The sequence below is a fragment of the Paroedura picta genome, chromosome 1, assembly GCF_049243985.1.
Source record: "Paroedura picta isolate Pp20150507F chromosome 1, Ppicta_v3.0, whole genome shotgun sequence".
Lineage (NCBI taxonomy): Eukaryota > Metazoa > Chordata > Lepidosauria > Squamata > Gekkonidae > Paroedura > Paroedura picta.
Window position 1 is genome coordinate 112,582,178 of NC_135369.1, and position 24,840 is coordinate 112,607,017.

The 24,840-nt window shown below is 42.2% G+C and overlaps 1 protein-coding gene across 21 annotated transcripts in view; it reads left to right on the forward strand.

Annotated features, from left to right (window-relative positions):
- PTPRK (protein tyrosine phosphatase receptor type K) overlaps window positions 1–24,840 on the forward strand; it is a 533,907-nt gene that overhangs the window by 116,264 nt on the left and 392,803 nt on the right. For all 21 annotated transcript variants that reach the window (XM_077353420.1, XM_077353429.1, XM_077353439.1 and 18 more), the window contains exon 2: window positions 15,335–15,457. In XM_077353420.1, coding sequence (XP_077209535.1) covers window positions 15,335–15,457 — 123 coding nt within the window. The remainder of the gene's footprint in view (window positions 1–15,334; window positions 15,458–24,840) is intronic.

Below are 24,840 nucleotides of genomic sequence, written 5' to 3' on the forward strand. Positions count from 1 at the left end.
GTTGAATTGAAAGACTTGAGGCCTACTGCACAGGGTTGTTGTGCAGATGAAACAGGAGACAAAAAAAACACAGTTTCCTCTGCAGAATAATGCTGTGCAGTGGCCTTAAACCTGCAGAGAGTTGCAAAGAAGGAAGACACATGGCTTGGCTGTGTCTAGCCCCCAGCCAGAGCAGTATTTTAAGTGAGAAGGGGCTTTTCTGTGGCCTCCCTGTCAGCCAACTGTTTGGCAGAAGGGGATAGTCCCCCCCCTCAAAAGGAAGGCCCTCAGGCTCCCCTGCGTTGCTCTCTGAAGGAAAAGGCCTCCCTCCCCTCAGTCAGGGCCTGTCAGAGGCTCCTTCGCAGCAGGCCTGAAGGGAGGGAGGGGGAGCACTCTGCAGCCTCCTGCCAGCTCTGTCAGGGTTCTGAGGCAATTTGCAGTTGGACATGACAGTTAGGACAGCCTTGGGGTGAAAAGGGCTGGCGCAGCCTGTCCAAGCCTCCATTCTCATCCCCTTGGCAGCCCTACTGACCTCCTCTCCCTTTGGTGGTCAGGAGCAGACTGGCAGCCATTTCTCCAGATTGCCCCTGGCTGGATGGAATTTTGGTCTGTCCACTTGTCAATCCAGGGCCATGGGACCAATTGTTGCCCTTCCTCATCACGGACTGAGCCCTCCCCAACACCCCTTACTGTTTTATTAAGAGGGAAAAGATATTTGATTTGACGAGATTACCTAATGAAATTTGGTTAACTATTCAGTGTAACATTGAAGCGTGTGTGAACAAAATATCACATCTGTATCCTATTCCAACTCAGAATCATAGAGTCATAGAGTTGGAAGGGACCTCCAGTTCAACCCCTTGCAGTTCAACCCCCTGCAGAATTCAGGAAATCCACAACCACTGGCCCACCCATGGTGATCCCAATTCCATACGCAGATGATGCCCCCCCAAACCAGAATATCTCGGCAGTGTGACCTGGAACCCCTTGCAGTTCAACCCCCTGCAGAATTCAGGAAATCCACAACCACTGGCCCACCCATGGTGATCCCAATTCCATACGCAGATGATGCCCCCCCAAACCAGAATATCTCGGCAGTGTGACCTGGAAGACATTTGTCTCCTGATCCCAAAGTGTCAATTGGAATTTCTCTTGCAAGAAAGGGCCACAAGAGCCAAGCACTGACACAATCCCTTCTGCTCACCCACTTACAATCTGCCTAAATTCAGAGAATCAGCATTTCTGTCAGGTGGCTATCTAGCCTCTGCTTTAAAACCACCAAAGAAGGAGAACCGACTGCTTCCCGGTGAAGCCTGTTCCACTCCTCAGGCCTCAGCAGACATTTTCAGGGCTGCGGCAGGAAGTGCCCGTGGGCACCGCACACTTCCCTCTGCTGCACCGAAAAGGCTCACTGAAGCCTCTGCCTCACTACCTGGCTCCCAATGCTAAATGGGCTGGGTTGCAACTGCGTGGTAGGGTCTTGCCTCCCCTCATCCCCCGGCTCCCAGCTGGCCAGACTCCTCTCAGAAGGCCAGTACCCATCTGGGCCACACCAGGGCTGGAGTGTGCAGCTTGGAGGCGGGCTGGGCCCATGGGAAGGTGGTAAGTGTGGCAGTCCTCTTGGCCACCTGAGGCTCCCCTTCTTGCCTCCCTACAAAATTTGAGTTGCCTTGCCCCCTGCTGAGCCACCCCAGGCCCCCTCCTTGCCTCCCCATAGCAGCAGAGGTCTCTTGCAGCAGCGAGGCTGGTGATCGCCTTCCTCCCAATCCCTGGTCAACAACCCTGATCAAAGAGAGGCCACCACCTGGCTGGGTGAGGTGGGCAGGCGAGCGCATGGCTGGGTCAGGTGGGAGGGGAGGTGGGCCGTGTGTCCACTGCAGCCCTCTGCTTCCCCACCCAAGCCAGGCTGGCTCATGGGGCTGATGGTGGGGTTTCCCTCCCCCCCAAGCCGCCTCCTAGGCCCCCCACCAGCTGAGCAGCCTCTTTGTGGAAGCCAGCAGCCACCTGCACAGCTCAGCCAGCTGAGCAGGCAGCTTGTAGGTGGCCTGACCAACGGCTTGCCACGTGGTGGTTAGGGCTCACATTGCAGCCCACCCCCCTGGCCTTCTCTGTGGTTTTCGGCAACAGTAGGCCCTGTGGTGGGCCACTATGTTTCTGTTGAACCCTTTTGTCCTAGAGAAATAGAGAAACTCTCATTGGCTGGAACTCAGTGACTCCAGTTAAGCCTGAGGGCTTGTACTTGGCTAGTGTGGTTTTTAAATATTTCTCTGAACTACAAAAAATGTTGGAAACTGCTTTGAGAGGCTTTGAGAAGCAGTTTCAAGTAGGGATGTAGATGTACTTGCACACATATATGATTCTTTTAATGGAATAAAAACCCCTTGAGCAAGTGGAACTAGTAGCTCAGTTTTGTGGCTGCTGGCAGTAATGTTCAACCATATTCAGTTTTTCCCAAGTGAGGCCTCTATTTCCTTTCCTCTAACTTTTATGATGCAGAATAAACTCAGTATAATGATCTTGTGATTCAAAAAGAACACCATAAAAGTTAAGTCACCTGATACTCTACTTTGCTTAGCAGAGGAAACCAAATTCTGCTTGCTGCAGGCTGTCAGTATCTGGGAGAGTCATGCTTGATAGTCTGATAAATTTACATAAATTCAGTCCAGACTAATAGAATTGTCAGCCTCCAGGTGGGGTCTGGAGATCTCCCGCTCTCACTACTGAACTTCTGACAATAGAGATTTGTTCCCCTGGATAAAATGTCTGTTTTAGAGGGTGGACTTTGTGGCATTGTACCCAGCTGAGGTCCCTTCCCTCTCCAAACCCTGCCCTCCCCAGACTTAACCCCCAAATCCACAAGTATTTCTCAACCAAGAGCTGACAAGATTATGTATGTAATATATAAGGGAAATTAGTTTTGGAAAAGACAACATGAACAGAATTTCTCCAGGCCCTGTTCTAAGGTGAATGTCTCATGCATACCTTCAAAAATGGTGTCTAGTGTCCCTGAATATCACTGTCCCATTACTGTCTGACTCTTTATTACATTCCCTGTAAATTTTGTTAGATCAGACCCTCTTTAGTTAGTCTTCACATACATTTCAGAATTTAGAATGAGCCCTTGGAGTAACCTCATTCTCAGTCTGTGTTGTAACACGCATCGGACACAGAATCAAACTGGGAAGGGAAAATAGGCTCTGGAGTAAGCCAAGCTGAAGTCCCTTCCTGAGCTGCAAGCCAGAGCTGCAGGAGTCACTCTGCTCAGCCGTGCGAAGTGGCTCTTGGAAACTGGCAGCAGTGTCTTGAAAGGCAGTTTTAGAATAGGCATAAGTTACCATTGTCACTCATGATGATTTTAGGTGAACATTGACTTAGAATTTATTGTGTATTCATCTAGATTGGAGGGGGGAGGGAAAGAATTAAGAATAACTTTAGCATGATGATGCTGGATTTTGTTGCCCCAATAGTTTGATTTCCAATAGTTTCCAATAGTTAAATATCATTAATCATCGAATCTTACATTTGGAAGGAGCCATACAGGCCATCTAGTCCAACCTCCTGCTCAATGCAAGATCAGCCTAAAGCATCCAGGATAAGTAACTGTCCAGCTGCTGCTTAAAGACTGCCAGTGAGGGGGAGCTCACTACCTCCTTAGGAGTCGATTCCACTGCAGAACTACTCTATGTAATTTTTTTTCCTGATAATTAACTGGTATTGTTCTACATGTATTTTTAAACCCGCTACTGCAGGTCTTGTCTTCCGCCAACCTTTCAAATATTTAAAGACAGCAACCATGTCCCCTCTCAACCTCCTTGTCTTCAGGCTGAAAATTCCCAAGTCAGTCAGCCTTTCCTCATAGTGCTTGGTCCCCAGACCCTGGATCATCCTCATTACTCTCCTCTGAACCTCCTCAGTTTTGTCCATGTTCTTTTTTAAACTGAGGCCTTCAGAACTGCACACAGTACTCCAGGTGCGGTCTGATCAATACGGTATGCAGCAGAACTATGACATCTTGTAATTTTGATGTGATGCCTCTGTTGATTCAACCCAAGACTGCATTTGCGTCCTCTTAGAAAAATACTGTGCCCCTCAATTCCCATTTAGTGTCATATTGTTGTTTTCATTTTCACCAGTGCTTTAATAAATTGTATTCCATATTCATTTTGATTTAGTTCACTTAGTTGCCCCCTTCGGTCTGCCTTTCTTTCTTGTAATGTATTTAAATGTCCATATCTTAATTACCACTAAAGTGTTCTATTTGGTGATAATGTTTGGACTGTCTAATGGATTTGCATAGATGAAAATTGCTTTATATCTTCTGAATAGGGATATGCATAGTCTATCATATTTTTAACACTTAACTCAGTGGAACCTTTTCTGCATGAGGAATTTGTGGTGGCTCAGCACTTGTCTGGTCAAAGGGCTAATTCCCACTTCCTGATGATGTCAGCGCCGTTCCATGACTGTCTGAGGGCTGTCACGATTCTGTCTGCCAATTGGCCCACAACAAGAGAATGTGGATAAATCCACAGTCCCTTTTTTCCTGTGGGGGACAACAAGCAGATAGTTGCAGCAGGACAGTCAGGATGGAAAAACTAGGGCCATTTCTTTCCCCGCCCTCCCAACCACCCCATCACTCCAGAGCATCACTTCCACCAGTTCCTGTTTGCTACCTCACTTGCCAGACTCCCACCACCAACAGATCCTTGCCTGGCTTATCTCCGCCCTAATCTGGGTATTCCTAAAAAAAATTTAAAATGCTTCTTGACTTTGCAGCACAGCGGAACCTGGGGAAACAGTTTTAATTTTTTAAAAGAAGTTGTTATTGTGCAGTAATTCAAAAACAGCTTCTAAAATGTTTAGAAATGCTTCCAATGGCTCCATTTACTCATGAGTAAGCAGGTGGCTCTGTTTTTGGGGAAAGGCTGAGTTACTGTTCGCTTAACCCCTTTCAGCCTGGCAGCTGGCATGGGAGCTGCATAGCTGTGCAGGAGAATGTGTTTACTCCTGAGTAAGTCTGTGGTGTGCACTGCCTGTGTGCTTCTGCTGGGCCAGAAGGGGTTAAGCAAACAGTAACTCTTTCCTTATTTGCACTACATCTCTCTGGAAGGAGATTGGGAGTTTCTGCCATGGGATTATGATTGACTTGTCAGGAAGCAGAAATCCGGGACAAGATTGGGAGAAATGTGAGATAGAGACTCCAGTAAGGAAATGGGAAACATTGCGGCAACTGTGTGTGGATAGGAAACCAGAAGGCATCTTGCCTTTGCAGCGACCCTGCGGAAAAGGTCTGGGCTGCTGCCCCCTAGTGCCCCCCCTCCCATGCACACACACATCTGAACACACACCTCTTATTTGGTGTTAGGTCTACTGCAAATGCAAAACACACAATTGGGCCTACACTTCTTTGTTTATTGTTGTACAGCAGCCAGATTTTAGTCTAGAAAAAATATAGAAATTCTTTGTAAAAGTTATCTGTAAAAGCCACTTTGGATCCTTTGGGGAGAAAAACAGATGGGGAATGAAATAAATAGAAGCAGCAAGGAATGGAAAATCCATGGCCAGGATTATGCAGGAGAAAGTTTTTTTCCAGTCTCCCAAAGATGGAGAATCTTGGGGAAGGGTTGCCAACCCTGGGTTAATAAAAACCTGGAGGTCAGGGGTGGAGACTGGGAAGGACAGAGGATGGGAAGTAGCTAAGCAGGAATACGATCCATCCAGCTCACCTTCTGAAGCTGTCATTTTCCTGAAAGCTAAGCAAGATTGGCTCTGGTCAGCACTGGGATGGGAGACCAGCAGAAGTTCAGGGTCACTACTAGAGACAGGCAATGGCAAGTCAACTTGGAATGTCTCTCACTGGGAAAATATAGCTGCAACAAGAAGAATTATACTGCTCCCCCCCCCCCCCAATTCTTCACTGTCTCCCTACTGCCCCCACATTCTATACTGCCACCACTGGATCCTTCTACTATACAATTTGGGAACCTGTAACTTAAATCATTGAGCTATGGTACTGAGTAGGTAGAACCCAATTAAATGGGAGATGGAAAAAAGAACAGATGGATTGAATAGTAAATATTTTACTAAGTACCTTTACTGGCCATGGTGTTTTGCAGAAACAAGATATAAATGACAAAGTCTTTTTATTAGAACAAAGCTAGTGGCACCTTTAAGACCAACCACGTTTTATTCAAGGTATAAGTTTCATGTGCATGCACATTTCTGAAGATAACATTAGCTTAAAAGAAAAAGAAACCCTACTCATTTATCAGCTTAGTATCAATAGAAATGGAAGGTTTTTCTGTAAAATGATTATAGTAATACTGTACTCTGAATGAGGACAAGATTTGTTATGATAGATGTAGATGAAAAGGCCTTTTGGTGCCTATAGCATCGAGACTTTCAGAAGCTTCATTGTTTTTCTGTCCTCCCCCAGGTGTCATTGACAGTCGGTCTGATATTAAGATCGGATCAGTAGGGATTGTCAAAGCAATGGATAAATGCTTGCTGTATAAAAGACCTTGCTCAGGTGAACACAGAACAGATTTTAGCAGTCTGGCATTGACAAGAGCATCTTATTCCTATAAGTATTTCTCTTCTCTCCTGATCCCTCCCAAATGTTTTAGGTTCCCCCCTCTACTGTGAATAGATGTTGTGTTTCAGTTAATATAGATGAAAATATCAAGATGGGCTAAAATAAAAAGAAGCATAGTGGCACCTTAAATGTTAACAGATATATTGTGGCATCACCTTCGGTGGACTAAACCTAGCTAATCAGTTGTTGATGCTGTCAAGGGATACCATCCTAGGATCCCTTGGAAAGGGGCAATTCAAGGAAGACAATAAACAAACAAACAAACAAATAAAAAAACAAAACAACAACAACTGCTGTGTGTGTCCTTGTACCCCAGAAGAGATACCACCAGTCACCTGCCACTGTTTGAGGTCTCAGGTCCCCCTGGAACCAAAAATCAAGTAGTAAGTCACCCTTGCAAGGTAGGATGCTTACGAGTTTCACAAAACAATTACTCTGGTAGCTCATGATGGCTAAGATACTGGATTCAGATTGAAGCCCCTTGAATTCAAGAATGCCATGATTTATTTTAAAATTGTGCAGAAAAAGTAAAAACACCTTCACTGTTTGCAGCTTTTAAATTGACCATTAACTGAGCGCTTTTATATACAACTAGAGGGAAAGCCCGATCTTGCTGTAAATACAATGGATTCTAGCCTGGTGGGAGGGTGGTCTTCCGTTTGGAATTGTTGTTGCCTGGGAAGGCATATGGGGGTTGAGGCAAAGGGGAGATGCCCCACGGCAGCCGCCCCTTTCTGCTGCTTGCATGGAGGGGGTACCGGGATGCTCAGGGCTGTCCCAGCCCAGCCACTGGAGCTACGGAATGCCAGAGCCAGCCAGGAGAACAGGAAAGTATGTGGGGGGGGGGCAGAAGCGAGCGATCGCTATGAGCAAAGGCTGGAGGAGAGCACCAGAGCCACGGAAGAGCGCAGGGGAGAGGTGTTTGGGGAGGACAGGGCTGACCAGGACGGAGGCAGGGGAAGGTGAACGGCCAAGAATGTGAAGAGCAGAGAGATGCAAAGAAGGGAGATATTGCCTGGAGGAGGGGGGGATTTGCCGTTGCCAGACTCAGGAAACCCTATCTGTCCCTCCAGTATGTATGTGCCATCCATCCATATGTGCGTACTCGACACAGATAAACAAAATGAGAGTCCAGTGGCACCTTTAAGACCCGCAAAGATGTACTCAAGGCACGAGCTTTCGAGTGTAAGCACTGTTCTGCAGCCTTAGTTTACCACCCACTCCAAGCAGTTTCTGGCTCCTCAGTGTGATCCTCCAGCTGGATCTCCAGCTAGCTTGTTCCTAGGTCATCCACCCAAATCATCTTCTCCCCCCCCCCCTCCTAGAGGTCTCCCTCAGCCTGTATTTCTGGCAGCATGTCTTTCTATCTATCTGGATCTCCTCATCCCCTGGTCTCCACAGCCCCCCCTTTCTCCCAGCCTCACCTTCAGGCCGCACCTTCCCAGTGGAGCAGCAGGATCCACGTTGTCCCCACTGCTTGGCTGGGATGGCAAAGACTGAAGGCGAGGTGGGAAGAGTGGAGGCTCTCCCCCTCTCCCAGCCTTGCCTTCAGCACACAGGGGGATCCATGCGGCCATGGTGTTTGGGCTGGGATAGTGCTGGATATGCCCCCCCCACATGACAACTGGGCAGGAAAGTGGAGGCAGGCAGCCTGTGATGGGCATACTCCTCCTTGTGACCACCCGGGAGGCAAGAGGACAGGGCTGGATTGGCGGTGGGCCCCCCCCCAACCAGAAGGAATGGACGTGGGCATGGGCCGGCCACCTAAGGGCCCAGTAGGCATGTGGGTGCGGTTTTGCTTAAAGCCCCCTCTACTCACGTGGTAGTAATTGGTGGCTGGGGTGGCACTGGGGTTCCAGCTGACCCATGAAGTAAGCACAGGTGGCGTGGTGCTGGGCTTCCTAACTCCCACCCCCCAGGAAAGTGGAGGCATGGTCGGCGCTGGGAATCTGCCCCCCTCTCCCCCGCCCTGACACCTGGCAGGAAGGCAAAGCACTGAGGCTCCTGAGGCCTACAGGCAGGCAGAGTGCCGAGGTTCTTGAGGCCTACCTGTGCTCGGTGAAGTCTATTGGCCAAATGGCGGCTAGCAGGCTCCGCAGGCGTCTGTAGGGTGGGCCTTAGTCTGGGCAGCCAAGTTTTTTCCCAACTCGGACACCCATAGTCTGGGTGACCAATCAGGATCCTGCATCTTTTCTGTAGCCGGTTTTTGATAGCCAGGACATTCTCCTCCCAGGGGGCGGTTTCACAAATATTAAGAGGAAGGAAAAAGTGTTAAGGATGGTTCAAGATCCAGATACTACCAAAACAGTCAAATAAGGTTTCAAAGTCTAAGACAAGGTTTTCGTTATGTATGTGGCCAATCCACGCTATATGCAAACGATGGCTTGAAGACCAACCGATCATAAACTGGACTAAACTATAATATTGGACCAATACGAAGCCCTGGTTAAGGGCCTATCAGCCTTCCCCATTAAGGGCCAATCAGAGCTCTTGTTGGGTTGGCTGAAATATATATAAGCTGTCTTCGTGCCTGTTGTTCCCTGTTCTGGGTAAGAGTAGTTGTTGTTAATAAAGAGCTGTTGTTTTCTAAGAACTTTGAGTTCGTGTCTCGCTGAGCCCACAGACTTATTAGTTTTGATTGTGTAACACACACACACAAAATAAGAAGTATCACAGAATTAGATGTAATTCATGCAAAAGGCAAAACCAGAATGAAAAACGTTTACTTTATGCCCTGTGTTGGCCTGATTCTAGTTAATCAAATCAAACATGTAGCAAATGAAGCAATTTGACCCTCAGGCCTGTTGCTAAACAAGTGATCTGACCAGTCAGAAGGGTTGCCAGTTTGAAGGTGCCCTTCAACTGCTCTGGGTTCAATTGAACAAGCACCTTCTCCCACCTGTGAACTTATGTGCTAACAAGATGGAATGCACCCTCCTAGATTTTTGTGTCTTTGAAGCTTATAGACATAATTGTGTGACAAACAGTTGTATTACCTCCCATCTCCCTTGTGTGAGTCTTTGAATGTACTAGCAGCTTCCTGTGTTTCAGAGAAAGAAACTTCCATCTTTTACTGAAACACAGCCTGAATCATTATTTGGAATTTGATCAAGAAACTGCTTAAATAGGCTAGTTTCCTGACAGGCTTCAGGATCTGATTGTGGACTCTTGACTTGAAAATATTTTTTAAATTAATTAGTTTTTAAGGTGCCACATCTATTTTTTTCTTTTCTTGATGTGACAGACTGACACGCCTCTGGAACATGATAAGTCTGTTGAAAATTGTGAGATTCATCATCCCTCTGCAACACTTAACAACTTGGATTTAATTAGGCTTGTTTCTAGTGGGTCTACTCTCGGACATCAAACAGGTTCCTTTCCATGAACTGAAGTCAGACTTGCCAGATGTTTGCTCTGAAGTGATATCCTTATCAGGGTAGACTTTAGTGCCATTCTTATGGGCCTGTCTGTGATGTGCAGCTTAGTCATAAACATAAGTGGTGGTATTCCAATAAATTGTAAAGTCTAATAAATAAAAATCAAATGAATAATAAAACATCCAAATTAAACAGAATGCTTGATCACTTTGCTAAATTTAGTTACTACATTATTGATATGGTTCAGATATAATAGCCAATTTACAAGGTGAGCTTAGAGGATCTGCAGCCTTGCATGATCTCTTCTGCTCCTTTTGCACACTGGAAAAAACTCACAAAACAAGTAAATAGAGAGAATATTTTTCTTTTCAGCCTTTCATTTAACATGTAGGAGGGCCAGGTTTGGTAGAAGACGACGCAACACATTATATGGCCTGGAAATGGCCATAGCTTTATTCTCATCACTCCACATGGAAGGGTGGCACAACATGAAGAATGGCCTGACCTATACCCCTATACAGCTCACTGACTGTTACTGTCGAATCTAAGGGCACCATGGAGTCCATCACTGTTCCCCTCTGGGAACATAGATCCCCTAGCTTCTTGGATTCTCTAAGATTCTCTAGGAAGCCAAAGGGTGCAAACCTCCTTGGCTGCCCCAGAGCTGCCTGGTCAAGCGAGCTATGCCTGCCTACCCCACTGGATAGGCTCCCCGCTTGTTTGAACCACCCCTTAATGGTGCTCCACGCCCCAGGGACTTGGATCACACACTCTGACAAAACCCACTGTGACAAAACACTTAACCAATAATTCCCATAACTAAGTAACACAGGGAGGGATCCACCATTCAAACATGCAGTGAAGGACTGAGCATGTGGTGCCTTATAAAGACACCTCTTGGCCCTGCCCACACCGCTGTGCATGTGGCTGCATGCTATGCCTGCAGCATGTTGGTGTCTGCCTGGCTGCTCGTGCCGCTTCTCTCCTGCCTGCCCTCAAGCACGCCAAATGGCAGCTTTGGTGAGTCATTGCTGCCCATTGTCCTGAAACTTCTCTATGAAACTTCTCTTTTGAAGCATGATGAGCCACAGTCCAGGAATGAGGGGGAATCACATAAAACCTTATTTCCTCTTTTCTGTTTGTAGCTTGGTATCTTCAGAACACAGAGAAGAGGTTTTATTTGATTCCAACTTGTTGCACACCCATCCTGTGGTGCATTTTGTTTGTAGGGCTCTGCTGTTCCTCAGAGACAGATTTCATGGTGTAAAGGGCAAGCTGTTGGAGGAATGGAAAGGCAGCAAGAATGCACATTGCCAGTGTCTTTCATAGTCTTCTAGTAGATCCAAGCCTTGATAATGAAACACCTTCAACAATTGGTTGTCATTTTGGCTAAACTACAAATTATTATTTTCTTTCCTCCAAATTTAGATTATAAACTCTTTTCATCCCACTTGGATACCCTGGGTATGTTCTTTTTCTTTTGATTATAATGTGTTGTTATCCTTCTTTTAAAGTTCTTTGTAGTTCTTTTAAACATTTTCGATGGGGAAAAATAATGTGAAATGTAGCCGTTGACTACTAAGCTTACCTTATGGCCTACTCTGTTGTAGTCTTGCCATATTAGCGTTAATTTTTTCCTAGGCAGATTTTTCTGTAATTCTATGGCAGGGGTAGTCAAACTGCGGCCCTCCAGATGTCCATGGACTACAATTCCCATGAGCCCCCTGCCAGCATTTGCTGGCAGGGGGCTCATGGGAATTGTAGTCCATGGACATCTGGAGGGCCGCAGTTTGACAACCCCTGTTCTATGGTATACTGACTGTGTTGTACCATTCATTTTATATAGATGGTCATATACCAGATTTGTAGCCAGGCACTGTTTTAGAGATTATCACAGATGATCATTCCTGATCTTGCTTTTCATTTTCAAAGCTGAACAACAAATCCAAGGATTTCTGCATCAAAGTATAACATACGAAAACAGCTGCTACCAAGTTTCTTAATATGATTAACATCTGTTGCTTTCTTTAGAAGAGATCTGCACCATGTGTAATATTCCTACCCTCTTTTGTCAAAATAATATTGAAGGGTCATTGTTGGTTTAAAAGTGTCTAGAAATTAAAATAAGAACCAGTAGTAATAATAAATGTAGTAAAAAAATTCAAATAAAGCAACATGATTAGAATTAATCAACATGCCAATAACTGTGAAATTTGCAATTATTATTTTTTTTTAATTAAGTTATTGAGACCATATTAACACCACTGTTAAAAATCTGTGGGAGAGATGGTGGCAACTCACCACTGACTTCGAAACATATTCAGGAAGACAAAAGCTAAAGAAAAAGAAATCTTCTGCATGCCGCCAAACTGTTAAGGTAGGAAGGTACTTCCATAGTCAAGCCATCTTAATAAAGCAGACACCGTCCCAGTGGTGTTACAAAGAAAATTCCCTCCATAATTGATGTTAGGGTTGCTGGCTCTAGATTGCAAATGCCTGGGAACTTTGGGGTTGGAGCTGCGATTGGGTGGAATTTGAGCAGGGAGGAACCTCTGTAGAGTATAATGCTACGGAGTCCACCCTCCAAAGCAGCCATTTTCTCCAGGTGAACTGATCTCTGTAATCTGGAGATAAGCTATAATTATAGGGAATGCCCAGGTCCCACCTGGGGACTGGCATTCCTATTGGATGTTAATTATTGGGCAGGCTCAGATTTAAGTAGAAAATCCAGGTCTCAGATACTTTAGGTATTTTAAAGGAAATAACCAACTTGTACCCAACAGTGAATTTAACTTTTTTCCCAAAAGCAAAAAATGATCTTCCTATCTTATGGGAGTCAACTGACTGCTGTGTTTTATGTCAGCTGAAGCTTTCAAACTATTTTCAAAGGTACCCCTGTATTGAGGGTGTGCAATAATCTAACCAGGATGTGATCAGAGAATGGCTAGACTAAAATATCAAGGCCTTCTAGGGACATGATAATATAGATTGAAATGCATTACAATTGGGCAGTGTATCAACCTATATTTACCACCTCTAAGTATTCACTCCCAAATTGAGGCTCTCTGGAAGGAAGTGGAGTCTTTTATAACTTCCCTCATAAACAAATATCCTACTGCACTGCCTCTTATAGGAGGTGATCTAAATGCCAGACTAGGGCATAAAGATGTCTCATTGGCTAATAAATTTCAATATACACCCTCACCTGCAGAAAATGAACAGTACTTTCCATCACACTTATCTCTAGATCCGATTGCTAATTTTGCCGGTCTTTGTCTTTGGCGTGTTTTTAACAAACTAAATCTTACAATTTTAAATGGCTCAACTCCTGGAGACTACCCTGGCCAATTCTCTTTCTGGACGGTATCCAATACCAATTACTATTTTGCAGTTGCCCCAGGTCTAGCAAAAAGAGTAAATAAATTTGAAATACTTTCAAGATCCGAAAGTGATCACATACCTCTTACGTTATATTGCAATCTTGACAGGAACCCTGAAAAACTTAGGGATCTTACCTATCTAGACACCTCAATCATACTGGGAAGACAAAAAATCAAATGGAGTTGCCAGCTAAAAGATAACGTAAATGGGTGGTTAAATTCTCATCAAGCCAAACTGATTCATGCCAAATTGACAAACCCTAGCGAAAATGACTCTATCCTTGATGCATATGAGGAACTTATACCAACTTTAAATCCTTTGCTTTCTAAAGCCAACTCAAAATACCACCACCCAAAGCCCCAACCAGCAAAATGGTTTGACCAAGAATGTGTGGTAGCTAAAAAAAAAATTATTAAGACAACTTAATGTATTCAAACTCAGTCTATCTCCTCAGCTAAAAATAAGAGTATTGGAAAATAAGAGCCTTTAAAATCATTATTAAAAAAAGAGAGATCATCATTGAAGCTGCTAAATCCAATAACACTGCAGAATTCTGGAGACTGACCTCCTCACATTCGAATCTAGATCACCTTCTTGCATCCAATACTATTAGTGCAACTAAATGGATGCAATTTTTCTCTGTCCAGTATAATGATTCCCCATCTGAAGTATTTACACCTGAATCTTCTTTAGATATAATTCCTCAATGGCCGCAGGTCGCCATATCGGAAATCAAACAACTGATACAAGAATTAAAATGTGCTAAGGCTCCTGGCAGTGACTTTATCTCCCCTGACCTATTAAAATCTAATATTGATTGATGGGCCCCTATTTTGGCATCACTCTTCATGCAGTTGCCGTGCATGCGCGTTAGCGCCCCCTGATGGCAAAAATGTGAACGCGCAGTTGCAGCACATGCGTGTTAGCGCCACCTCGTGGCGAAAACGCGCATGCGCGGCAACTGCGTGTGCACGTTTTCGCAGCACCCGCACCGTCAGCTCTTCCCTCACCCCGGAGGCGGTCCCTGATCTTATAAAGGTTGGGGACCACTACCCTAAACTATGCAAGTGGCTAGAATAAGAAAAAATCTTAGAAGATGAACAAGCTGGCTTCAGACCAGGGATATCAACCATGTGTCACTGCCTTATCTTGCAATAGTTAATCCATAAACATGTCACAACTACTAAGGGCTCCCTATATGCAGCCTTCATTGATCTCAAGACTGCTTTTGATACCATCCCAAGAAACTAATTGTGGGCCAAGCTGGCCAATTCCTCCATTGATAAAAGGCTGCTACATTTGATGGTCATGTTACATAAGTATACCAGATTGCAAGTGAGATTTAGTAACAAGGGTAACCTAACAAAACCTGTGAACACAGAGGCCCATTCCACACAAGGACCAATGTTGCCAATTGCTTTCACAAAGCAATAAGAAATAGCTCCCTGATAATCCTTGTCTCCATTGCTTATTATTATTATAGTCTTTTTGATCAATTTGGTAATAGCCTCTCCGTTGACTTTGTGTGTTGGATTAATAAATTAACAGCAGTAAATGTAGACCATAGAACTGAAACATTAGTGTAGTTCACTATTTTGATTTCATGAAATCAGAGTTTAATTTGGTGTTTGGAATCTGATAGACTATAATATGTTTGAAATTCATCCTTAATTCAGTTTGCTCAAGTATGTTTCTTTAAATAAATACCAAGCTACATTCTGCGCGGGATTGAATTGCTTGGCCTGTGAATTGTAAATCCAATAGAGTGCTGCAAAAGGGAATTTGTATGAAGCAGACAAACAGTAAGCAAATATTGATAAATAAGCTTATTCAGATGTGGTATGGGAGGAAGACGCATTACTACTGAAACTCATGGACTGTGTGCACAGCAGCTGTGTTATTAAGAAAAAATGTGGATGAAAGTTTATGCTTTTCAAAAATTTTCAATATGTAGTCTAGAATTAAAGACAATGACAAAAGGTTTTTTCCCCCCATCTTTTAGGTGGTTGCACATTTGATGATGGCCCAGGACCTTGTGATTACCATCAAGACCCATACGATGATTTTGACTGGGTTCATATTAGTGCTCAAGAGCCTCACTACTTGCCACCTGAGATGCCTCCAGGTAAGAGCTGCGAAGATAGCTGAACAATCACAGGAAAATTATTTCCTGGGAGGATGCTTTTTTCCTCTTTTAAGTTGAGGGATGCAATTTGTTGAGCCACTGGTTGTTGCTGTTCAACAGTAGTCTGCTGTTAGGGAACAAGAAACTTTTAAGGCAAGTGTGTATTTTATCTTCGTAATGAGAGCAAAGTAAATGTTTGTATTGTGCTTAAACATGACACTTAAACATGTGCATAATCATTTAGAAATACTATAATATTTTTACCAGCTCAACAGAATTTTAAAATTAAGTATAAAGGACAGTGCAAATGAAACTGTAGGTTTGCTTGTTTCAAAATTTTCATTATCAGGACCTTTGGATGTTATGGACAATCAGATTATGTGATTCCGTTCTGAGGCCATTTGTGAATCACCTGACAGTATTTGCAGTGAATGTGAAATCAGAAAGGGAAATCAAAACCCAGCCTAACCAGAAAAGTTAGGAACCCAAAGTCTGAACTGCAAAAATGATTTTTAAAATTTTTTCACATATATGTATACATATATGTATACATATAATACATATATGTATTAAATTTATTAAATAAAGTGCACCAATTCAGTATATTAAAAACATAGACATCATAATTTAAAAACAACATATTTCTAACTACACATGAAATAGACCAACAGAATGGATCAAATGCGTTTCAACCCCAAGGGGTCTTCCTCAGTGGTCAAATTACTGTGAGGAATGCACTTATGTATCAATTCAAAATCAAAAGGTTTGCTGGGTGGCAAAGAAAAATCTATTAGGTGCTGCTCCAACTAGTCTTTCTAAGGTATCTGATTTGGAGCCCACCTTCTAACATTTGTACTTTCTGAGGTCACCACTCTCAGCTTTTGCCCAGCTCTAAATCAAGTGTGCATTCTGACACAAGTGTGCATTCTGGCTGGTTGTGTGGCTGTGGATGTATACCCTTTTGAGGCCCCACTTCCAAATCTCAAGGAATATTTCGAACTCAGAGGGAGCCAGCCCCTGGTAGGACCTGGAGATCTTGTGGAAATACTGCTCATTTCATTAATATAAAGATCAGCTCCCCAGAGAAAAAAATGCTACTTTAGTGGGGGGATTCTGTAGCACTGTACCCCACTGAGGTGTAAGGATGCCAGCCTTCAGGTAAGATCTGAGGATCCCCTGGAAGTACAGCTCAGCTCCAGGCAGTTATGCTGAAGGGGAAAGCTCTCCCCCCCCACACACACACATGCCCCTTCAAAAGGAATGGACATGGCCACAGACACCCCTGTGCTGCTTTAGGAAGAGCAGCAGCAATGGCTGCCCCTCAGTGTTAGAGACAGACACACAGAGAGACAGAGCACTTTGAGGCACTGTACCCGTTTGAGGCTCCACTTCCAAATTGCAAGAAGTATTTCCGACTCCATGGTTGGACCTGGAGATTTATCAGAATGATAACTCATCTCCAGTTTGTAAAGATCAGCTCCCCAGGCAGAAACAAATGCTTTGGAGAGTGGACTATGAGACACTGTACTCTTTTGAAGCCCTACCTCCAAACTTCACTTTCACTGGGCATGGCTGGTGATGTCTGCCCTTCTGAAGCCTAAGCTCTATTGCTGGCAAATGCAATTCCTAATGTTGTCTGCAAGGTGAATTCATTACCTAATAAAAATGGAACACCTAGTTTTCTCCAGAGTCTCACTATCTACTTCCCTGTAAAGCCTTTATATGTGAACTCCCGAGCTAACTTCACTTGAAATTCTGGATCTCTTATGCCTTTCATTTCATAGGACAAACACTGGCAAACACTGATTTTTATTTATCAGGCCAGGCTTGGGCAAAGTCGTATCAGCCCCTGTGTCTCCCTAGCCATTTACTTGTTTACGATTTTCAGTAACAGGCTCTAAATATTCATTTAGATTAGATATTCCTGCACTTTTCAGACTTGCAGGACCCTTGCTCTAACTGTTAGGCAGAAGGAGAAAGATCTTCCCCCTCACTTATGCCCCCCTCAAAAGGAATGCACAGACATTCCCACGGTCTTCCCTGCCCTGCGTTGCTCTCAGAAGAGTAGCAATGATGGCTGACGCAGAGATACATGATGGCTGACACAGAGAGACAGAGACCTTCCTTGCCTCAGTCAGATTTGTAGAGGCTTCCAATAGAAGGCTTTGGAACCTTAAGCATGTTATCAGATGTATGGTAATCTTTTTACGAGTTATGATAATAGATGTATGAGAATATCAAACTACCTTCTAGTTGCACCCCATTTATTTCATTTCCTGGAATGGTTTTCCATGCTTTTTTGCATACTCCTTTAGTTGATGATGTAAATGTGGAGTTATAATTCTGAGTCAAGTTTTAAAAAACAAGCTAATATCTAATCTATAAAAATCTGTGCTGTACCTGTAGAATATTAAGTACATATAATTATACAAACAATCTATATTTGTCGTCATTTTAAAATACTATACTTGGAATATATAACCGTTCATCTCAGTAACCAACAAGGAATTCCAAGAAAGCTTTGAATTTGACAATGCAAAATGTTTGAATAAAATATTTATATTCTTGGACATCAATAAATATGTTTTTCAGTAGTTCCTTTATAAGCAGTTGGTTGTAAAAATAAGGTTCAGCTGATGGTTTCCCTCTTTTTAAAAACCAGGCTAAAACCCCACCATTCTGTGTGCAAGGTACTCATAAAATAAAGTATCTTTTGACTTCATCAGCTGAGAATATCAGAAGGGTTCTGATTTATGGAAATGTTTCCATTGTTAATTACTACTGTGGACAAGATAATGAATAACTGAGGAGTTACAGCCTATATGACCTTGCCTGCTCACCTTTGATGAACAGCTTAATCGGTGCTTTCTAGACAGAATGATCTGCCAAGTAAAATGAATGCTTCTGAAATTCAGGAACATATTTCAATTAATACAGCATTAAATAATTAATCATGCAAAAGGAGGAAATAAGGTTGAGGCCACTTTATTTGTCCCTCTGAACAGCTTCTCTCAAGAAGGGAAAAAGAGATCTTTTGACTGTAAAATTAAACCTATCTCTTCACAAGTGTCTTTTCATGTATTTTCCTTAATTAATTTAAAAAGTGGCTGTGCTTTGAGTTTGATAATTAGCCTTGAGGCTTGCCATTGATAATGGTTAAATGCTACATTGCATCTTCCTTGTTAAACAATAATGTATTAGTGATGCATTATATCATTCCATGTCTCTTGGAAAATGCCTGATAGGTTTCCCCACCCTGTCCCCAAATTTAACAAAGGAAATTAACTATCCCAATTCAAAGATAAACATGTATGTCCTCTCAATGCTGCAAACCCACTTCTTACTTTTAGACCTAAAATATTTAGCATATTTTTATAGCTATACAATATCTAAATTTCAGAATTTGTACGTTTCAGGCAAACTCATAAAATTGAAATTCTAAGGTGAGTTTTATTTTTATCAGTTAGGTGAATTTGAAGTTTAGCATTGGCTCATAATTCAGTACTAAGAATCCTTATACGCAGTGAGGCTTAAATCTTCAGTCTCAGAGCTCCTCTGTCTCTTTTTTGAAAAGGAGACATTTCACTGCCATGTCAGAGAGGGATAAGACTGAAACACACTAGTCTTTTAAATTAAGGCTGAAGGGGCAAATAACCAGTTTCATGGTGGGGATCCATAGGCATCACAGCATGTTTTCCTGAGCCACATGCTGTCTGTATATTTTGCACACTTAGTCTAACAGAAGTAAATCTGGTAGTCCTTTGTACAGGAGGAGTGACCAGTACCAAGCAAAACAATTTTTTTTTTTTACAAATGTAGCCTGCTGACACCCATTTTAACAAAAAGGCTTGCATTAATTGACTTATTTGTGGTTCAGACTGTTTCACATTTAAGCTGTTGTTTACAACTGCACCGTTTCAAAAGGAACATGTAAAAAGCAAGAACATACTCCAAGTATATCAAGACAAACCCATTGGTGGAGGCTCTTAGTGTCCAATCAAAGAAAAAAGACTGAAACCCTGGAAGGGCTATATGGAAAATGTTGTATTTGGCCTTATGAAGAATTCTCCGGAACATGAAAGCTTGCATATTATGTGTCATTAGGTAAAATATATTACATGGATCATGTTCTGATAATGGGCGGCAGGGACTTACTCAAACCGCCGTTGGTGGAGTTAAGGGCGGGCAGGAGAAGGCGTGATGCAGGCATCTTTGTGCCTGTGTGCACTGCGGGTGGTGGCGTGCTTGGCACAGGAGGTGGAGCCAGGAGTGTCTTCTTCAGATGCTGCCTGGGATTTTCCCGCCTCTTCACTGAGGCAGTGGCAAGTTGCCCACCCTCCCTCCCCCCCTTGTTTTCTGTTTTGTTAACTCTGTGATGTTTATGTCTGCGCTGGATAATGAGCCTGTTTAGTGGGGAGCCAGTGTGCGATCAGTCTCCCTGCAAGGGTTGGGGCCTCTTTAAAGGGATGGTAGTTACGAGCAGAGCCGACCCGGCGGGGTAGGCCTATAAGGCTCATTAATTGACCATGCGGCTCTGGGGGAATGCCAAGCAGATTTGCGCCCTTTGGCTCCCCCCAACTGGGTCATCTCCCATCTTAGTAGATCCAAATTAAGGAGATCCATATTTCCCAGAGGGGAATTGTGATTGACTCCATCATGGGCTGGATCTTTGGGTAGCAGCTGGCTGGTTTCTTAGGTTCAGCTCATTGTCTATGCTGCTCCAACCCTCGTCACAGAGGGATGTTTGTTAATAAAGCTGTGGCCAATTTTTAAGCAAAACAGAGGTGTCACGTCTTCTTTCGCCTATATCACCTCCTACATGCCAATTCCAAGCATTTTAGTTAATATATATTACATGATCTAACAGCAAAATGAGGTGGCTGGATGGAGTCACTGAGGCTAGCTTAAATGGACTCCAGGGAATGGTAGAGGACAGGAAGGCCTGGAGGATCATTGTCCATGGGGTCGGAGTGGGTCAGACATGACTTTGCACCAACAACAACAACAGCTAAATAGATTATATGGAATTTAATGGAAGCAGTATAAGTTTGGCTGCCATTACTCTTGGGTATCAAAACTAATATTTGATTTCAATTCAGTTCAAATTTCAAGAAATTTTAAAGCAATAGAATAAAAGCATTGATTAATTTTTTTTGGAAATCCATAGGTTTGGGAGAAAGTTGATATATATGCAGCAATTGTTAATGTCCTTGTTTTCCTTAAGTAAAATTGTGAGTTGTCAGCTGCTTCACCTTATGCAACCATGGCACATATATAACATAAAATTCTGGTTCTTTAGTCATGTATTATAATTAAATGCATGCTGTATTAATATTTGCCAAAATATTTACATTTAAGAAGAAAATATTGAAAATATTGTGTACACTACAGTATACATAACAGTTATCGTGATCTGATACTGTAGATTGTCCTACATAAAAAAGTTATACTACATATTTTGAGTAAATACTTAACTTTCACTCAATTCATTTCAAAAGGAGAGGGGAAAATATTTTTTCATGCTTTATATTTTGAGTAAGAAAGACCTGGTGTTAAGAAGCATTTTACACATTTTGAAAGAGAAAATATTTAATGGAGTTTGAGTGCTCCCCAAGATTTCCCTCCTTTTTTGGCAGAATTAGTAAATCTCTTCTGCTTCCCCAGCTTTTCCATCTTTAGTTCAAATTGTCTTTGTATCACTCAATATCTGAGAAATGTCAGAAATTCACTTTCCTGTTTCAGACTAGCTGGTAAATTTCTTCAACATTTTAGCTGCTTGTGTTGAAAGCAAGACCTCACTGGTAGATCACAAAGGTGATCACTGCTAATAAAAGAGACATAATTCATTTAGAATATTGTTTACATCATTGTACTGCATTGATCTAGGTGAGGAGATACCCAGCCTTTTTGAGTTTGTGGGCTTCTTTGGAATTCTGACATAGCATGGTGGGCACAGCCAGAAAATGCTGCTGGAGTTGGAACCGGCCACAGCTTACCTTCAGTCACACAAAAAAAGATCTTTGTGCTTTATTGGAAGCCATTGCCAAAGCAACGTTTTAAAAAAGTGCACACCCCATCAAATCTCCAGTGGCCAATCAAAAGTATGGCTGGGTAAAATACCTACCTGGCCCTGCTCACTTTTTAAAACCATTTGGCAGGCACTAAGCAATGGCACCCTTGCACCCATGGGCACCATGGTGGGGACCCCACATATAGGCTGAACTTTTTGAATTACAAAGAAAATTGTGGTTTTATATAGGAAGTTAATGATCAAGTTCTTACACTTTTATTAAAGGTATATAGAAGAATGTAATATGAGATTTAAGAGAAAACACTGCTATGCAGGGACAGCTTATCCATGTAGCACATGCTATGGGTCCCACACTTCCAGGAGCCCCAGAAGGTAACTTCTCCCCATGGATTAGGGCTGTAGCCTTTTTCCTCCCCCCTTTTCCCTCCTTAAGGACACAGAAATAAAATTTTAAAATAAACTTTTTAAAATAAATAAAATTTTATTTTTCATTAGCCTTTTGACTTGAAACTTCTCTTTGCCTCCTTCTGGTAAAACCCACTCATCACAGGCCACCACCCCAAATATCTGTTTCTAGTATTTTACTTGTCTGCCTTATAGTGGCTGGCATAGAAGAAAGGAGGATGCAGTTCCTGCTGCAGGGCATATGAGATAAGAGTGAAAGTGATGTAGTAATCATTTTTTGTTTCAAAAAACCTCATCTTCTACAAGACACTTTAAGTTGCTTGAGGGTATCTTTATCCACTTTTGCAAAAGTTGCTCAGTTCATTCTCTATCTCTCCAAAGTTCATTTTCTGCATGAACATGAATAATTGAAAATATGCATAATAGGAATCCTAGGTTAGAGCCATAATATGCTTTTGAATTTTGGTCAATTTTTATCTTTCCACTCAAGCAGTTTATAAGCAGTATTTCCAATTCCATCTTGATGTTTCCTTTTTTGTTGGGGCAAATTTGTTTATACGTCTGTACTGATTGATGAGGAAGGCTTTATAACATATTTGTGGTTAAGTTGCTTTGTATAAAAGGGTAATTGGGAGCTGATATTCAGAGTTAGAAATCCTGGTTCTCCTTCCTTGCATATTCCACCAGGAGGCAATATAAAGTTAAAACACAATGCAACAATTAAATTTAAAATCCTAAAACCTCAAAACAACATCACAAATATGGATTCTCTATATAACTGCTGTTGCAGGAGAGAATGATTTGTAATTTCATATCTGTAGCACAGGTTTCCCAAAAACATATTCTTTAGGTCTGCTGAAAATAATGAGAAATAGGAGTTTGTAGGTCTTTGGTAATTTTATAATTTTCTAGCATATAGCACTGAGGAGTCCAATCCTGTCATTTATATAGTTGTGATCTCAAAAATAACATAAACCTTATTTGGTTGTTGAGATATACTTCATTGTTCCAAATACTGTTATGTACTTTGGTTTGTATATGGAAGGAGGGGTATTAAGATAAAATCTGAGACTATAGTATGTTTTTCAGTTTGAGCCATGACTTACCAAACATCTGGATTAAAAGGTATGAAAACGCAAAATAGGAACAGTGTGTGAGCTCCAATTTTAGTTTTTGATTCACACCATTCCAGAAATACATTTCCGTACGCAGGTATTCATAGATTTTTCTGGTGCAACGTATAAAAGATCAGTTAAAAATTGTTGGCCAATCTGCTGTCTCCACTGTAAGCTATCAGCAAATTCTCTCATTCTTCCCACACTACTTTTAGCAAAAGAATACACAGGTAGGAGGAAGTTGGTTGTAATATCTTCTAAAAATGTATAGTGATCCTGATGTTAGAAGCAGGCCAGCTGAGGTAGGATTTTTAACACCAAATCAATTTTTAGAAGGAAGAAGAATTATTTTTTATACCCTGCTTTTCATTCCACAAAGGAGTCTCAAAGCAGCTTACAGTCACCTTCCCTCGACTCGTCAGATAGAAGCCACCATATTTAACCACTATAGCACACTGCCAATGATGAAAGGGATGGAGACATCATCAATGGGCATAACAGTGCAAAGAAGTGATGCATGTTTGTATGTTTTATATGTTTTTATTCAATTGTTTGATTTTGTGTGTGTGGGTGTGTGGGTATAAAATGCTGTTTTAATATTGTAGGTGTTCGAATATTGATATGTTTTGATGCTCCCCATTTTGAAGGCCAATTTTGAAGCCAACCGCAGAATCATACAATTCTCCCCTTCTAGAATATGAATCATCTCTGCAGGATTAATTACTGTTAACCGCTTGATGCTGGCTTCAGGTGCTGGGTTAATCAAGCAATGTTATTAGCCTTAACCATAGGTGATATTGTTGGTGACCTGAAATTTAAGGCTGATGGGGAGATTTTTAATCCAGATAGGAAGAGATGGTGAAATACACAATCCAATGATCTGTTTATGATCACTTAGACATGGTTAAGCAATTGGTAGAGTGTGATTGTGAAAGCCATAACAACCCACTTCCTTGAAGCGCAGTAGCATACTTTGCAGGTGAGGTCTAATCCTAAAATTTGTCCCCAGAAAGTGTGAATATTTCCTATTTCCCTCTTCTCCCAATGAGACTTTTGTAGACTGACTGATGTAAGAAGGAAGAGGGCCATTTTATCTCTTTCCACGTAATCTCCTGGCTGATGTTGGAAAGGACTACTGGGGGAGAGGAACACAGAAGAGATCAATATTCTTTTTTTTTCTTCAGATCTCTGGATCCACTGTGTGATTAGTTGTAAAACTTTTGGATACTTTTTGTAAAACATAACTCAGAATCATTAGATTACCTAAGAAGTTTGTGATATTCCAGCTGATTTCCACTAGGCAAACTGAAAAATATAGCTGGTTTTAGAAACTGGGTATTCAAATCCACCCAGAGTTATTAATTTCTTCTTCCAAGAATGTTGTCCACAGTATCATTAAATGTACATAATATGGCATTAACACATTATTGGGGGTTGTACTCTTCTTCCTTTAGGAGGTACATTTGGCATCCCAGGGTGCAAAGGTATGAATTACTGAGAAGTAATTAGTGTCAGCTTTGATCCACCAACTATTTTAAGGCATGATCTATCATGGTGCTTAGTCATTGAAATCCCAGATTTTAATACTTATTTTCAAAATCACTTTCCTCATAATAGAAGAAGCTAGCTAGAGCAGGACATTTCATCTAGTTCACTATCCATTGGTCATGGACATACCACAAGCACGACAGTAAGATTTTGACATCCATTAACAATCCACATAACATGATATCATTTCTGAAGCAGCATTATTACATGATAAATAAAAATGGGTTCCCTTTAGTAGTTCACCATCCTTGCTGCTTACCCATGATATTCATGTGTATCATTTT